The following is an 18,675-nucleotide window of genomic DNA, read 5'->3' as shown; positions in this document are numbered from 1 at the left end:
GTGTTCGCGCTTTAAGCTTGACGTATTTTTGGCGTCTGTTTTAGGAGGTAAAATATTCTCAACCAGGCATTTAAAAGTCTGAATTTAATACAAGAATAAATGTGATTATAATTTGAAAATGAGCTCGATTTTAATGTGTTCATTTTAGGAAGATAATTAAACGGATTTTTTTACTGTCCACTCTTCAATGATTTGACTGGAAAATGGTTTTATATTTCTCGCATTTCAAATTAGCTACATATTTTTCTACAAAAGAAATACAACTAATATCATTTAATAAGTTTTGGCCTTATAATCATACTTTATTTCTAGGCAGAAAAATCTTTGACATTTTTTACATCTGTTTGAAATAAGATGTTTTATTTGTTCTTCTTTCAGTCAAGGTCTCTGGTTTAGACTAGTAAATAAAATGTAATTATTAAATAAAAAAAGCCACAGTAAACAAATGCCAGAAATGGCATTACAGTATGCATATTAAAATGGCTATAACGTTCACAATTGTCCATTGTCGGCCTTGTTGCGTTTTTATTTTGCATAAAATAAATAATAACTACGTCTTACCATAATTATTTCTTACTATTTAAATATTTATCGTAAAGACCAGGAAATAATACATTGGTAAATGTAACCTGCACATGTAAATTGGTATTCTATAAGTAGTCTATTATACGGTCAATACCCTATTTATTTTTTAAACCCTATTTTTAAATTTGTAAAATGTATAGCAGAATAAATATGAAGGTCTTTTAAAGTGCAGTAAGTCCGGGTCTTATGGAAATAACAAAACTGAAGCTTTAACTAAAATAACAATATCTGTAAAGAAATATACAATAATAACAATTTTTTTAATTAATTGAAAAGTTGTATATAAAGTTGGTCTAAATGACAGTCTGGATTTTTATGTCAGTATAAATTGTATATACATATACCCACAGTATATATATATATATATATATATATATATATATATATATATATATATATATATATATATATATATATATATAATAATTTTAAGCAATATTAATTAAATTTATATTTGAGGCAGGCTGAATGTTGTTTAAACATATCTTTTATACCCTTTTATATTTATATTCATAAAATACATGTGTGTGAGATAATTTCATATTTCATATATATATAAAATATATATATATATATATATATATATAATATATATATAAAAAAAAAAAAAAAAATATATATATATATATATATATATAAATTAAATAACACAGACATAAAAGACCAGAGTTGTGACATTAAAAACACTTTAATTCTGGCACATTTAAAAGACACCTGGACAAACTCAGGTGCACAAAGACAATAGAAATATACAACTCTTGTTAAAATTCATATAGACATATTCGTTGATCTGAAACATAGACATTGACAACATACAGTACTATACAAGATACACTCAACTGTAACTTCTACCATAGTTATTGAGTGAAACAGTGTCACGATTTCATTGGATAAACAGTGAACAACTAGCATTTCATTCACCATATTTATGGCTTTAGCCTGAGGATTCCAAGCTGATGCAGAAAACGGCACATACTGTAAGCAGACACTATCACGCTCTGTATTTCTATCCTTCAATCCGGTACACCGTGCCTATATGAAACCTAAACAAATCAATGGTTGGCCTCTGTGTAAACCTTTGGAAATCAGCATCTACGAGTGCACCCCGCTAGCATTTCGGACAATCACGAGCCGAGGCTGCCTGGTAACGCGACGGGCCACCATATCACGCACATCAAATACAGAACGACAGAAAGAGACACCGTAGCTCGTCTGTAAGTGGCCAATGTACAAGCATGGTGACGACAAGAGGGCACTTGCTGGAGTGCGAGCTAAAATCTGGCCTCTTTGTATCGACTTGACTATCCATGTACGTGCTGATATTAACCCTCCTCTTCATCGCTGTCCCTCATGGTGATGCCCTGCAGGCCGTCGGCCGCAGACACGGCCGCCGTGGCTTCCTCGATTGTGAGCCGGTTGTAAACCGTCTCGTAGCTCTTGTTGTTCAAGGTGCCGTCCAGCACGCCTTGCAGTCGGAAGTCGCGGTAGGACTTCTGTGCGAAGAAACAGGACAAATAAAGCAATGAAATAGTTTGAAGGACAATATGTGGCACTCATGTACTAATTAATCTCTTATTTTCAGGCTAATGGAATTCCTCGTGCAGCCAAGCCGAACTTGACACTTTTGTCACGGCCGATTAGCGCTGTATTCTTCTCTTTTTACCTTGACAATCTTGATGAGAGTTTTGAGTTGGTAAACATGCAGCTGCTGGTCCAGCCTGTCTGTCAGCCACACGCACACTGCCTTCATGAAAGAGTTGTACCATTGCTGTGAATGTGAAGAGAGGGAGAAAGAAAGAAAGGAAGAGAGAGAGAGAGAGATAAACCTTGACCTAAAGGGGACATAAAATACAAAGCACAAAAAAACTCTTTTTAAGCGAATAAAAGATGTGATTTAGGCGGGGTATAATAAAGGTCCTCGTTTGGTTAAGTTTTTTGTGCCGGCAAATTGAAAATCGAGTCTGCGGATCATTATAGCAAAAAAAGTCATTTCTGATTTTTATTAAACCTGATACTTCAATTCATTCAGGTGAAAACATACAAGCTGCATTAAAAGCACGATTACCTGTTTAAATGTATGACAGTATTCACCGCTCATTACTGAACTTGCTGTAAGTATCTTCTCTTGCCCTAAGTATGATCTGAGTTCACATTCGCACATAATAAACCGATTACAGCTAAAGATACTGAACCTACTAATTACAAGGCTAACACTTGAATGTGTGTGTGAAGGGGACACTCAACACTGTGTATTAATATTACTTGATAACGCATTCATTTTATTCCACCCGAGGACACCTTATATAATAATTAGAGACGCAGAAGGCCAGACTCTTAGTGATTTGACATTACGCCGCTTTCTTCCAAGATGCTAAATGGGCACGACAGCCGTAAAAGAAAAAAACAAACAGAAAGCAGCGAGCTCTTTAATCAGACGCCATCCAAAGGTGAATTGCTTCGCGCGGGGAGCCTTTGACTCCATCTCCAGTCTAATATATCAGTATGGAAAGTGAAAAACGATTGTCCGGAATGACTAGACACTTGGAATACGATATTAGGCGTGCGTTTGGATACAAATTACCATATTCAGTCAGGTCACAAGGTTGCCCGTTTCTTTTTAAAACATCACCAGGTAGCATCATCGATCCTGTTTTCATTTATCTCTCTAATTTTTCAAACTTGATTACAATCTTTATTTAAAACGCATTTCCAATTTAACGGAAAGCGACAGGACAGGCGTGTAATTGAAGCACTGCGGCGGTGCCCTAATTGTTGGAGGTGAAGGAACTACAATGCATTTCTTCATATCAGTGGTCGTCAGATAAATCTCCGTCCCGAGTGTTGGTAATCACGGCCTTAAGTGTCCTCTTGTGTGGTTCATTAGAGAGGCAGGGGAGGGCAGGATCCACACCTGTGACCAGGCTGAAGGCCGTGTGGACCTCATCACTTTCCTAATCACGGAGATTTAGCATCCCCGAACAAACAGAAGGCAGCCTGCAAGGACTGATTTTTTGATTTCCTTACGTACGCCACAATTGTAGGTGAAAATGTATATATATTTACAAAGTCAGCGCCCACCAAACAGTTAACCGGAGAGATTCGAGAAAAAATTAGATTAGGCGATTGATACGTATAAAGAGACGCTCGGCACAAATGTGCGCACGGTGTGTTTGATGAGGAAGCTTCTGTGGTGACACACGGCGACCTCTCTCCGAGTCGTCTCCCGATACATGACTGTGTTTGTCTGACACGCATTAGGAGCTGTTGGGGCGCGGGGCACATCCATTCCTCTCCTCTGTTTCCATACGGTGCCATTGGCGGCCTCGCCGAGGGTCTAATGAATCGAGAGGAGGCAACAAACACTGCATCTCTCCAATCTAGCTAGAAACTTTTCAAAGCCAGTTTGTGTGTGTGCTCTCAGGAGTGTTTGTGTCATTGTATAGATCTGGTGTCTCTAAAACATGCGTTCTGAACAAAAATAAGGTAGTAGTAGCAAATTTAGCTGGCCTGGGGGTACTTGATAACATCGAGCTCTCTCTTTCTGAGGTCAACAGGAGTCCCGGGTGAGTATTCAGGCACTGGAAGTGGTCACAGTGGGCTCATGAGTGCTCTTGTTGAGGCCTCATTGCCTCTTGCTACAAAAACTTTCCCCACCCCTCTAACCTCCTATGCTTCGGGTCTACAATACCTATACAGCTGAAGAGAGGGGCCGGGAAGGATGGAAAGACAATGTTGTGCACAGACATACAGTACTTAACATGAGTGTTGTTTTTTGGTGGAATGTTTGATATTAAAACAAATGGCTGATATTTATTAAAACAACTTGAAATCTGGAAACAAATAAGTATTTAAAAGATTTAAAAACAACGATATGCATGCTTAAGAAGTTTTTAAGGTCTATTTTTAGGTCATTAATCTAATAAGTAAAATTGTAATAACCACGTTGTCGGATTTCCTCAGCTTGAGCCCATGTTTTCATTAGAGAAAAGTTAGATGTGCCAAATAATTAAATTATGTTAATCAACTCAAACTGTTAAAATGTAATATATAAATTAATACTTTAATAATTTAGTAGTTTATGACTTAAATTAGTCCCCAGTGTTTAACCTAGATAAATAGACACAGCTAAACTATGTGTAGCCTTATCCTAGCACACCATAAACCTGGACAAGTTGAATTTACTGAAATAATTGGAGGAAAGTTGTTGACCTAAAAAATTAAGTAATTTGAACTAAAACAAGAGTACATTTAACTTAACATTTCTAGTCATTTCAATAGAATTCAGCAAGTTCAATAAACTTAATTTTAAATTGATTTAAGTAAGGGAGAATGTATAGACCAGTGGTTCTCAAACTGGGGGCCGCGAGATGGTGCCAGGGGGGCACCAGTTTTATGACATTTTATAAAATCAATTCATTTATCATGAATTCTGTGCAATTAAACCTAAAAAAAATATGACTACTAACCAACAGCACTACTTCGTATTATTTAATATGTTTTGTTTAATTAAAAGTTGAATTTTTGAACAGTTTCTTGTCATACATTTTCTTTGGGGGGGGGGGGGGGGGCGCGAAGGAATGCGCCGTACACAAGGGGGGGCCGCATGCTGAAAAAGTTTGAGAACCACTGGTGTAGACAACAGGTTGTTATCGCAGAAATAAGTCCCGACAGTGTGATATTTTATCACACTGAAGGTGCTTATTTCGTGATAACAACTGGCTGCCTGTATATTATCTCGCTTTTATTACACAACCTCATAAGTAAGGTAAGGGGCATTCAATTTTGATTGAAAAATATTTTCAATATTTTCAGGTGGTCTGCATTTTTATGAATACAGACCACCTGTGAGGAAAACACGTTTACTTTTGGTTTTAAGATAAGACAGGACGTTCAAATGTAACAAACACAATATTTGGTTTTGGGGGGGTTCAATGGTATTTCATGCATTCTGACTTATTAACACAGTTTAAGAGTTGGTTTCCTTGTGCTAAACAGATGCAAAGTATCAAAAAAGCAGATTAACATCAGATACACAGAAACAGCATTTGTTATGGACGCTTTAATAATTTGTAAATATAATTCTGGATATGTTAATAAAAGACGTATTTATATTTTATTTTGTGTAATATTTAACTGTACCCGTCAAAATTATTTGCAGCATCTGTGTTACCGTGTGTTATTAGTTTTGAGCGGTTGTTATCTAAATGGTATTATAACACAGAATTTACGACTCACCATAAGTCAGCGTCTTCATAAAAATATCATTTATACACCTCTATGACATTTTATAACAAATATTTAAGTATTTGAAGTTCTTATCAGTTCTTATTCTGTGAAAAAGCATAAATAATCAAAATATTCAGGTACAAAGGATTATGGGATTATTTATTACATGTATTGATAATTTAAAGTTAATTTTGCTTGAATGTTTTAGTTTAATAAACTTTATACGCTTAAAAGTGAAATGAGATTTTTTTTAAGTATATGTCCAAAACTTAAAATATTAAGTGATGTTTACGTCATTGTTTAAATAAAGACAATGTCTCGGTACAGTGACAGCCAGTGAGTTCTTTCTTGAGGGTGCACGATGCGAAGCCCATCACAACATGTATTTAGCCCATCATGGGTGTGACTCGGCATGTCAAAATTTGTGTTTGGTGAATCATGTCAAAATACATGCCTGCTGCAGACGCTTCCAAAGGGTTTATGATAAAAGAGACGCTCACGTTTGCCCGATACCCGCTTAATCTCAGAATTAAGTGTTAACTGAGTGTGAGCGTCTCTTTTAACATAAACCCATTCGACGCATCTGCAGCAGGCACGTATTTTGACATATACGCATGGTTCACATGACACAACAAACACATATTTTAACATGACAAGCAACACACATGACACTCCGAACACATATTTTGAATTCGTGCCCCTCGGAAGAGAAGTCACCGGCCGCCACTGTCTGGTTTAACAGTGCACATTCCCTCAGACATGTAGCAATGGTGCTCATGTGGGAGAGGCAATTTCAAATCCAGCCTGCGTCATATCCTGCTACTATTCTCTCTGAATAGCTAGATGAGGAGATTTTAGTTCTTGAAAGTGACAATACTGCAGGATATTGGGACACAATATTTTCTGTACCAGCAATAAAGCACTCCATCTGACTGCCAGCCATTTAGGAGCACACGGGTGTTAAATAGTAAATAGATCTGATCTCTGTACAGCTGAAACTTACGTCAAAGATCTTCTCTGTGTACACCTCATCATTCACACGGTCTCGCAGAATGTCTTGGTTCTGCCTTACGAAGGTGATGTAGGTGTCTGCAAGATCCATACCAGGTTTCTGTCAAGAAGTGACAAAAGATTTTATATCATCACATTTATGTTATGTTACTTTCATTTTTGTGGTTTGCAAAGCATATTCTGTCAACAAACATATTGATAATGTTCACTAACACGTATTAGGTGCATTAAAGATACACTACACTTTTTTTGAAAATATGCTCATTTTCCAGCTCCCTTTGAGTTAAACATTTGATTTTTACAGTTTTGGAATACATTCAGCTGATCTCCGGGTCTGGCGCTACCACTTTTAGCATAGCTTAGCACAATCCATTGAATCTGATTAGACCATTAGCATCGCACTAAATAATAATAACCAAAGAATTTCAATATTTTTCCCATTTAAAACTTGAATCTTCTGTAGTTACATCGTGTGCTAAGACCGACAGAAAATTTAAAGATTTTCTAGGCAGATATGGCTAGGAACTATTCTCTCATTCTGGCGTAATAATCAAGGACTTTGCTGCTGTAACATGGCTGCAGGATGCGCAATGATATTAAAGGACAAGTTCGGTATTTTAGACTTAAAGCCCTGTTTTCAGATTGTTTATGGTCAAATAGAATGGTTTTGACTGAAATTTCGACATTTTCGGCTGCCATGAGAATTTTCGCGTGTTTGTGTTTCAGCTCAGACCTCTACAATGGGTTTAATGGTGCACTGGAACAATCCTTCCTAAAATGCATTAAACTTTCGTTTACAAAGACGTGAAACTCACCGAGTGGTCAGGGGTGTTCACTGGTATGCTCACACAAAAATCGCTCCAAAAGACGCATTCCAACAGGTTTTATCGTAGTTTTTACCAACTCCATTGACTGTATTAGATGTGCTGTGAGGTACGGTATTACTCCGCGCCGGGAACTTTGTTTCTATTCTTGCAATTGGCAAAGGCGGATTAGCGCCACCACCTGGGCTGGAGTGTTTATTATTCAAGTTCTAAGCGGAAGAATGTACGGGTGTGAGGCGTTTGGGGAAATAGGTCCACAAGTTAACAACGAATGCTAAAACAGCTGTTGGAAAGCATCTTTTGCAGCGATTTTTGTGTGAGCATATCAGTAAACACCCCTGACCACTCGGTGAGTTTCACGTCTTTGTAAACGAAAGTTTAATGCATTTTAGGAAGGATTGTTCCAGTGCACCATTTAACCCAATGTAGAGGTCTGAGCTGAAACACAAACACGCGAAAATTCTCAGGGCAGCCGAAAATGTCGAAATTTCAGTCAAAACCATTCTATTTGACCATAAACAATCTGAAAACAGGGCTTTAAGTCTAAAATACCGAACTTGTCCTTTAAGCGGTGCCCGAAAATAGTCCCCTTGATAACTTTAATAGCAGGGGACTATTTTCGGGCACTGTGTAATATCATTGCGCCTCGTGCAACTTTAATTTTCTGTCGGTCTTAGTACACAATGTAACTACAGAAGAGTCACGTTTTAAATAGAAATAATAGCAAAACTCTTTGGTTATTTTTTAGCGCAATGCTAATGGTCTAATCAGATTCAATGGATTATGCTAAGCTATGCTAAAAGTCGTACCGTCAGACCCGTAGATCAGCTGAATGGATTCCAAAACGGCAAAAATCAAATGTTTCACTCGATGGGAGCTGGAAAATGAGCATATTTGTACTAAGCTCCAGTCCAAAAGTATATAAAGTCCATGACGACTATTGTTTCAACCAGCAAAAAAAATCACTTATGTAGCATTTATATTAGAGTAAGCAAATTCAACACCAAATCAAATCAAATACAAACATCAAACAGACGTATTAAATATTGATGTCATCTGTTTAAACCCCCTACAAAAAGCACCAGTGACATATAACCTGTTAAAAGCGATCCTTTTACCTGTGAAACAATATTTCTATTCACACTGTGGGTGTTACAAGCATGAAAAATGTCTAAATAGTTAAATAATTGCTGTGACGCGTTTCCCACCCATGACTCGATTGCTGATATAACCCGAGGGCTTGGAAACCGTACCCCCCTTCCTTTATTCAGACATCTGAACATCAACCTTCTGTCAGCACCCTAATTTATATCACCATGTTGAACAGCAGCATTTAACAAAACATCTCAAAATATCAAATTCCACACGTGGACTTTTGAAATGAATGAAAGCTACATGCTGGAACGCTGGAAAGCCACACTGTTTGGAAAAAAGGTAAACTACTGTCACACTACTAAAAAGGGTACACTGTCAGAAATGTAAGTACAAAAGCTGTCATTATTTAGGTACCGTTGAGGTACTAATATGCAACCTTTAGGTAGAATACAAAGGGCGCCGCCCCAGTGACAGCTTTTGTACCTTATTGTATATTATTCCTACTAAAGCACCTCAAAAGGTTTTGGGCAGAGATGCAAGTTTGGGTCTTTTAACTCGCACAAAATCTTCCAAGCACAACAAAGCCAGCGAGGGACAACAAGCCCCATCCGTGAGGCCACACAATGCAAGGGCAGTTGGGTGTGGGTCGGGGTGTGAGTGTGTGAATGAATGAATGGAGAGGTGTGGGACGGTGAGATTAACGCCAGGTTAATGACTGGTTAAGCCGAGCGGATAAGCGGCGTGGATGGGAAACAGTAGAAAGGGAAGCGGAGACGAAATGCGCAGTAATTACACAGGACGGCTAACCTGGCTTCCTGCCACCGCTTCATTCACCGTCCAGGTGCAGGTGTGCGAATGTGTGCGTTTCGGTGCTGGAAAATCTGTAAGTTTTGAGTAAATACTTTGTTGTGGTAGCGTTAATGCGGAGAGAAATGTGAGGCGTGTTAGCGCGGGTGTGAACGTGCGAACGAGTGCGTTAAACGGAGGGCGCCTCGCCAAAAAGCCCGAGCTCTTGAGGGGCAGACTGCACAAAGGAGCGGAGAAGCTTAACCTTTCGTGACAAGAGCCTGGCAATGTTCGGTGCCAAAGGCCAGACCACAGCCAGGTCTTCCCCTCCTTCTCCGGCTTCGTGAAAAGTGCTTTTCCTTCTGTACAAAAGCGCAAGGTGGAGGTTACAATATAATTGAGGGGGAGATGGGATACCAAGAGCTCAGCTGGAGTGACGGGGTGTTGGATCACAGGAACGTCTGGGGTTTGAGTGACTTTTTGGGCGTTTCTGGAAACCTTATTTCTGTCATGAAGAGTGGACCAAAAAAGTATTTGGATTAAAGCCACACTTATACAGTAATGAATGTCACTGCATAAAAAAAACTAAAATGAGGTTTGTTGACTTAAATACTTCATGTTTTTACAAATAAAGCCCGTTTGAATCCCAATGTAGTCTCGGTTCAGAAGGACGTGCTTTCCCTCGACAGCGTTACGTTCTTTCTGCTTGCTCACGGGCGTCATTTTGAACACAGTCTTGGTTCCTGGTGATTCATTAGCATCTTTCTCTGCTTGTGACTGCCTATTGTCAACACGGTGGCAGATCGTGAGACTGATTTTAAGCCAATCGGGATACTAATTAGTCTTGCACAGCCAGCTCTCGAAGACACTCCAATCCCTCTTCTAAATTTGCCTTGAATCCCAAATGATAAAAAATCGTGTAATAGTAATGCTGCTAAGTAATGCTTAAAAAAATCTTAATAAACCAAGATAGAAATGTTTGGCAAAGCTGAATAAATAATACAACACAAACACAAATAAATGCATGCACAAGCACATTCGCACACAACACTTTAAAAGGCCATTTTGGAAACGTGCAGACAGTAACCACTTATACCTCCAAATGAAACTTACTGGGACATCCACATATTTGGCTGCTGCTTTTACCTTGGGGACAACAGAGAAAAGTAACTCTGCTAAATATATTTTGGTTAATAAATGATGCATTGAAGGGTCACAATCTTTCTGTACCCACACATCCCATCAAGCTTAAACGCATTTTCATTACCAAATTTAACAACAAAAATTGTTATTGTGGGTGAAATACAGAAACAAAAGGTACATATTCCAGTCCCTCCAAAAAAAAAAAAAAAAAAACGCAATTGTGCAATTGCATGATTTAATGCATAATCAACCAAAGTCCGCATATTTATAGGCTGCACTTTCGCAGCATAAATTGGCTTACATGATTTCATAATTTTCATAGCAAAAAGTCACATATATTTTAGCAGAAAGTTGAAAAATGTTGCATTTACTGTACACAAGCGCAGCCTTGTCCCCTGTTCCCATGGGAACGTAATGAAGTGACGTAATTACGCGACGTGAACATCATTGAAAAGCTGTAAAAGCTGCAAAAAGTTTTTGCAAGTTCCCAGCAGTTTCATCGCACAAAATTGCATAAATATCCCAGATATTCCATCACATTTTTTAAGAAAACATGCCCCAAGATCAAGGATTTTGGCCCGGATCAATTACAAAAAAACTATTTCTGGAAGGACTGATATTTAAATGTATCCGGATTAGTCGTTTAAATCTAAGCTGTATTACTCATTAAAGTATTGTCAGCCCTATGGACAACAAATGTAGTCTTACGGGTAAATTTTTTGAAATTGACATAATTATATCATATGAAAACTGAATAAATAAGCACAATATTTGGTCGAGATACAACCATTTAATAAAATCTGAAATCTAAGGGTGAAAAATCCCAAAATATTAAGAAAATTGCATTTAAAGTTGTCAAAATAAAGTTCTTAGCAAAGCATATTACTAATAATAAATACATTTTTGATATATTTACAGTAGAAAATTTACCAATGAAGAGTTTCGTTGCAAAACGAGATAAATCCCTTTTTAACATGTTTGTCAAAACATGTTTATTATTATGTTATCATGTTATTATTTTGTTTTATAGTGCTACTTGGCTGTATATTTAAGATATGAAAGTTTAAATCTAAACAAACCAACTGCAGTTGAGTTGATATTAATTGGAATGCACGACCAAAAAAACGAGATTTCTGAAAAAAAAAAAAACGAGTTATCTCGTTTTGCAACGAAACTCTTCAAATTATATTCATGAACATGATTTTTCTTAATATCCCTATGATTTTTTTGGCATAAAAATAAAAACTATTTTGACCCATACAATGTATTGTTGGCTATTGCTATATCTGTGCGACTTATGACTGGTTTTATGATTCAGGGTCGCATAATATGAAGAGTTTGGTTCCAAAAAGCATTAAACACCATTTAAAAAAAAATGTTACCGCCAAAATCAATATTGTATCAGGTCAGTATTAAAAAGTTAATTCTTAATTTTACGCAAAACCAATATCCCCCGTGTTATTGTGTCATCCTTTCTCCTTTTTTCCTTAAACGCGATAAACGCAACAACTTCTTCTCTGCAGAATGCAATAAATCCGCTCAACAAATCACAGCGCACCATTCCACGTTAACCTGTAAACAACAAACAAACTAAATAATACTTTTGGTGGCATTGATAAACCTGTGGTGGTTTTCTGTGGCGGGGCAGAAACGTAAGCCATCAAAATCGAATAATTTACGTAAAAGGCACTAGGGCAACGGAAAAATGCCGGCTGTTGCTTTTTCTCCCGACACCATCAAGCTTCTGTCATGCTAACACATTGACCCCAGGGGATCTTATAAAAAACTTTCCATTATTTTACTCAAAGTCAACGAAAATCGAGCAGGACCAAAACATTTTACAGCTGATCGCTGTCAAAAAAGTTCAGCGAGGACGTCCCAAGGATGACAGCAGCAATGACAGTGTTCTTAAGTGTTTTAATTAATGCCGTTAACATTTTGATTTTTAATCAGTGTATACCACAACTAAATGAATATAACATGGCAAAGATGAATGCACATTTATATATTGATTCAATAGATTTATAGCATTTTGAAAAAAATTTTCATGGATTTATTGCATTATTTGGAAAAAATTGTATAATAAATCTTTGAAAATAAAATTATGAATTTGAATTGTTTATGTTTTTATAACCTAAAGATGCTATGTGAAAGTTTGTAACAGAAAATTGTGGTTTTCATCTTGTCACTTTCTTGGTATAGAAAACACATTTTTACCGGAATTAGTCAAAATAGATTTATTGTGTTTTGTAACCAAACTCTTCATAAATTTTATATATATATATATATATATATATATATATATATATATATATATATATATATATATATATATATTGTTTTATAGGTTTACCGAAGCAAAATCAAACCATACTTATTCCAGCTGAACATGTTACGCATGTTACACATGTTTAGAAATCACTGATCTATCAGTCAGAAATGAGATGCCAGAAATGGGTGGGGGTATGGATAACCATGAAAATACTTACTGTAAAAGAGAGGATGGAAGAAAAGAATGTTCCTTCGTCATATCGTGAGAGTTTGGACAACACCCCGTCTAAAACAGCTGCAAACTGTGAAAGCGAAGAAATGTTTGCGTGACAACAGACCTTTAGCGCAATCAACAACGAACAATTAAGGACAGAGAATCGTGCAGTGAAAACGTAAAGTACAGCCCTCCCCTGAACGCAATTCAAACCAAGTTTAAACAATACTAAATAGCAGCATATTCTGAAATAGTCAAGCTCATGCATGGTGAAGGCCAGTTGGGAATAATGTGCAAAAGCCAAATCTTGATGTCGTGCGACGTGTTGTCTCCGAAGAGGGCGAGACAATGGCTGTACCTTTGAGACTAAGGAGGAGATCATTTCCTTAAAGGCCTCTTCGATTAGGACATCGATTTTCGAGTGGTACTGTTGCTGCGGACACAGAGGGAGAGAAAAGAGACAAGAAACGTAAACAAATACGTTAGGCCCTCCAAAGAGAAATTAATAGACGGGGCGAACAATGCCGATTGGTGGAAACCTTGATTCGAGCGAGCGACGGCAAAATGGATCGCGAACGGTCCGAAAAGAACAACCTCTCCCGGCACATTCACAAAGACATGTTCTGGGAGAAGGTAAAATCCTTCTGTGTAATAGGCCTGAGTTAAGCAGCTATTAGGCCCATTATGCCGATGAATGGAATTCCTGCTCTCGTTTAGGGCAAAGGAATTTGAAGGATACTTTTTGTGCGGGCCACAATTAGGGCAGCCTTGTGTTTTTCTAAAGAACCCGTCCAGCTGCGGCAACCAAAGGCTCACACTGCATTCAATTAATCCGCCATTTCACGTCTGATAAGTCTTATTCACCTATTTTGTGGAAAGTGATGGTGAAAAAAGGCGTGAGGGAAAGAGAGAAGAAGAAAGCAAAGGGTTGGGAGAGAGAACATCCATTTGAGAGCGCTGAATAGATGCCTTAGCTGCATACAAGCTGCGAGCCGCAAGCAGAAGTTCATCTCTGCCAACAATGCCCATTCACGGCGAATCTAAAGGACAGCCAAATTAAAAATTTCAATCAACAATGCGCGCAGATCGGTGACAAATTGAGGGTGCTAAGAGGTCACTGTCAGCAGCCCTAATTTTCTTTTCACCCTATTTTTCCTTTACACGAAATGGCAGTTTTTTCATAAATGGAGAATTTCGAGGACTTTTTACCTCAATTAACACTTCCATGTTTGCTTTTTATACGGCTAAATCGCGAGGGCTTTTTTTGCATTCGAGCAAATTATAAAGGAGGTCTTTGCTTGTGTGTGTGAAAACCAAAAGAACAATAATGTCTTTTAAAAACATTTATCTGGTAGCCATCCACTTTAGAGTCACTTCAGCGAGATGGCGGTTTATAAAGCATAACCTTGTATTTTGAAATAAAGCGGCTGGCAAACTCGGGTAAAATAATCTTTTCTTTGTTTTTCAATGAAGCCTTTCAGGAACGCGGCGGCGCGCGCTGATGGCCATTAATTTCAATTCTGCACGTTGGAAAATTGGCTGAGTGCAGAGAAATACCGTTTAACCCGATACTAGAGAAGTGAAAATAAAAGTGCCGGTTTCTCGTGGTGGAATGGTGATCTCGACGCACAAGGCCACTGACGTTAAGTGTCACTGCTGGCAGGAAAATCGTTTTATACATAAAGTCAGCATCTTTACTTACGGCTGGAAAAGAGTAGCATCAACTACTATAGAAGAAATTTAAACGAAAGGAGCATTTTGCATGAGAGAGAGAGAGAGAGAGAGGTACACATTAAACTGTTTGTGCCGTGATTAAAGTTGAGGGTCTGATATAAAAATCTAGTATTAGTCAATACCTACAGTTACATTTTTCCATTTGCTTTAATTTGAAACAACTTCATTCAAGTTACGTTTTATCATTTGGTGGCTCTTTATTAGATTCAAACCTATGACCTTAGCATTGCTGGTACCATTCTCTACCAGTACCTGCTATAGGTGTTTCTTTAAAGGAATCTTGAGAACGGATGTTAAATCTAAAGTATGTTTAATACTGAACTATAATGAATTGACTTAATCTTACATTATGAGAGTGACACTTACCCACTGTTGGTCAACCTTGGATTCATGCAGTAATGTGTAGGACATGCAGAAATGAACAAAGCATGAATGAAAAAATGATATTAGAGGTGCGTGATGCATTGGTAAGAATCAATAAAATCTCTTAAGACTTTAATAATTTGAAGAGTTTGATTCCAAAATGCGCTAACCCCATTAAAAAAAATTAGCATTGTATCAGGTCAGTATTAAAAAGTAAATTCTTAATTTTACGCAAAATCCAATATCAGCCGTGTTATTCTGTAATCTTTTCTCCTTTTTCCCAAAACTCAATAAACGCCAGTCCTCCTTTTCTGCAGAATGCAATAAATCCGCTTAGCCAATCACAGCGCACCATTCCACACACTGTAAACAACAATGGCGGTGCGTTGAATACACCGAATCCTAGTTTTCCTCATCTACTTTGTACTTCGTAATAAACAAACAAATAAAAACAAAATAATACTTTGATGGCATTGATAAACCTGTGGTGGTTTTCTGTAATGGGGAAGAAACGTAAGCCATCAAAATCGAATAATTTACATGAGAGGCACTCCGACAAAGGAAAAATGCCGGCTGTTGCTTGTTCTCCCAACTGCATCAAGCTTCTGTCATGCTAACACATTGACCCCAGGGATCTTATGAAAAAACGTTCCATTATTTTACTCGAAGTCAACGAAAATCGAGCAGGACCAAAACATTTTACAGCTGATCGCTGTCAAAAAAGTTCAGCGACGATGTACCAAGTATAACAGCAGCAATGACAGTGTTTTTAATAATTATGTTTATTTTTTAATCAGTGTATAGACGGCTTCATCGGACGCACGTGCGCTGACGCGATACACGTCTGGATCCAAACTTTACTTCCGGTTTCGTTTTTTTAATGGCCTGACTAGTTGCTAAACTGATCTCTTAAAGGAGTAGTCCACTTTAAAGATGGGGTCCATTGACTTTTTATAGTAGGAAAAAAAATACTATGGTAAGTCAATGGGCCCCATCTATAAAGTGGACTACTCCTTTAAACAAAGAACAATAACAAAAATAACAAAATAACAAATGTTTTTGTTTCCTAGGTAATCTATGTGTTGTTTTTTTGCTTGTTATATAAATAAACTACGTTTAAAGAACTTTGTTGTTATTTATTCTTAGCGGAGTTTACCGGAAGTTACATGCGGACCACGACAGCCGCTTGTTTATGTTGTTACTACTGAAACCGTCAATACCACTAGTCAACTAAATGAATATAATATGGCAAAGATGAATGCACATTTATAGATTGATTCAATAGATTTATAGCATTTTGAAAAAAAGAAATACTTGTCATGGATTTATTGCGTTAATTGCATAAATCTTTGAAAATCAAATTATGGATTTGAATTTTTAATCTTATTATAACCTAAAGATGCCATGTGAAAGTTTGTACCAGACATTAGTGCTTGTCATCTTGTCACTTTCTTGGTATAGAAAACACGTTTTTACCCAAATTAGTCAAAATTGATTAATTGCGTTTTGGAACCAAACTCTTCATTTATTCATGTATTGTGCAAATAGGCAATAAAAAATGCTTGACAAAATCTTTTTATAGGAAGAATAAATAAAAAAATAAAGCATTAATTTTGGACTGAAACTGAAAACGTGTTACTCTTAAAACTTTATACTCACCTCAAGCCTATAACTTAAATAAATACATCTTCAGTCCAGATAATAATGTGCCAACTGAAACGTTCAAGGGACATTCACCCCCCCCCCCCAAAAAAAATTATAATTTACTCTCTCTCCTGTTGTTACAAACCTGTATGAATTTCTTTATTCTGATAAACACAAAGAAAAAAAATTGGGGAAAGGAATGTGTGTAACCAAACCGATCAGAAGCCCCATTGACTTCCATAGTATTCCTACTATGGAAGTCAATGGGGTTTCTAATCAGTGTGGTCTTAAATGAGGTGAAGTGTGTAATAAATGTAATACTATACAATTGCTAACTTATTCTAGAGGGTTGTTAGCATGTCGCTATGTGATTGTTAATTAGTTGCTTACTGTCCAAGGTAAAAAGAGCCCACCCAAAAGTCACTATGATGTCACTCTATTCATAACTATAGAAAGCTAAATACTAAATGTGGCTTGTTTGTGGCTTTATAAAGTAAAGTTATAATGGCTGTTCTAAATGTTTTTGTAAAAGATTGACTGTGGTTTATTCAAGGTCTTTGGAGTTACAAACCTTTATTGTGAAGGCATAAGAGATGAGGGCCAAAGAAAAGAAAATATAAACACTTTAGACAGACCTCATCTAAAGAAAAATAAAAATAAACCCATACGAAGTAATAAAAAGAAAGACCTTTGGCAGTTTGACAGCAATGCCTGTGCGCTTCAAACATCTAAATACTGCACTTAACATGTTCATAATCTAGTTATCACCTTTGCTGTGAATTAAACTAAGATGGTATTTTCATGATGAGACATATGGTGTTTATTAAATGTTTTTTATGAAGATAGATGTGACTTTATTTAAAGCGTTGGTAAGATGGTGACATACCTCCTGACCTTGATCAAGAACACAGAGCTTTGAGCATTGCTTCTTGGCATCCATGAGGACATTATACATGGTGCAGACGGACAAGGGCACACGGAAATCTGTGGACTTGCTGGATTTCTGCATTTTCGAGTCAAAGGCAGCTTTGGTCCTACATATCAGATATGGTGGTAAACAAAGACAATATACAGGTATATGACAGACTGATCTCATTATTTATCTGTCGCCTAAGATTTCCAACCTTTTGACACAGGCTTCCATCATATCACTGGCCATGAGTTTGAGTCTCTGCTCCAGATGTTTGGCGAACTCGGGCTCCGGCCAGTGTAGGTCCATCACGAACATTTGAAGAGCGTCAAGCTTCCAGAACAAATCTTCAGATGTAGCCGAGCCATTACTGAAGAAGACAAACATTTGAAATGTTAGCATTTAATTATTTTTGTTCTCTTGAACGTCTGCTCCTTAATCATTCAATGCACTGACGTAACATTGTATGTTAATCTTTTTACTGAATTAAAAAAATGAGAAAATATTACTATATTATAGACTATATGTGACCCTGGACCAAAAAACCAGTCATTAACCCCTTAACTGATGCAAATCCCTTTTGAGTGTGTTGTACACCTTCAAATTAATACAACTCTGGCATGTTTTGGTCTAGAAGCTTGGTCTTAAATCTTGATACTCACCTCAAGCCTAAAATGTAAATAAATGAAGAGTTTGGTTCCAAAACGCAATAAACGCCATTTTTGAAAAAAATGAGTTACTGCCAAAATCAGTATTATATCAGGTCAGTAGTTAAAAGTAAATAATTAATTTTACGCTAAATCCAATACCCGCCGTGATATTCTGTCATCTTTTCTCCCTTTGTTCCCAAAATGCGACAAACGCCACTC

General features: G+C 37.1%; 1 protein-coding gene across 10 annotated transcripts in view; it reads right to left on the bottom strand.

Annotated features, from left to right (window-relative positions):
- Positions 1-1,254: 1,254 nt before the first annotated feature.
- Positions 1,255-18,675, bottom strand: part of cadps2 (Ca++-dependent secretion activator 2) — a 158,087-nt gene continuing 140,666 nt past the window's right edge. For 4 of the 10 annotated variants that reach the window (XM_065292025.2, XM_065292031.2, XM_065292029.2 and 1 more), the window contains 8 exons: positions 18,021-18,176; positions 17,783-17,930; positions 13,514-13,588; positions 13,160-13,243; positions 10,641-10,673; positions 6,815-6,922; positions 2,249-2,353; positions 1,255-2,078 (listed from right to left, as the gene is read on the bottom strand). In XM_065292025.2, coding sequence (XP_065148097.1) covers positions 1,908-2,078; positions 2,249-2,353; positions 6,815-6,922; positions 10,641-10,673; positions 13,160-13,243; positions 13,514-13,588; positions 17,783-17,930; positions 18,021-18,176 — 880 coding nt within the window. In that variant the 3' untranslated portion in view covers positions 1,255-1,907. Of the gene's footprint in view, positions 2,079-2,248; positions 2,354-6,814; positions 6,923-10,640; positions 10,674-13,159; positions 13,244-13,513; positions 13,589-15,255; positions 15,271-17,782; positions 17,931-18,020; positions 18,177-18,675 lie in introns of all 10 variants that reach the window. The other 6 variants (XM_065292022.2, XM_065292024.2, XM_065292028.2 and 3 more) reach the window with 3 other exon arrangements.

This window comes from Paramisgurnus dabryanus, chromosome 23, assembly GCF_030506205.2.
Source record: "Paramisgurnus dabryanus chromosome 23, PD_genome_1.1, whole genome shotgun sequence".
NCBI classification, from domain to species: domain Eukaryota; kingdom Metazoa; phylum Chordata; class Actinopteri; order Cypriniformes; family Cobitidae; genus Paramisgurnus; species Paramisgurnus dabryanus.
Note: the sequence above shows the minus strand (reverse complement) of the source record. Positions and strands in the feature narration are given on the sequence as shown.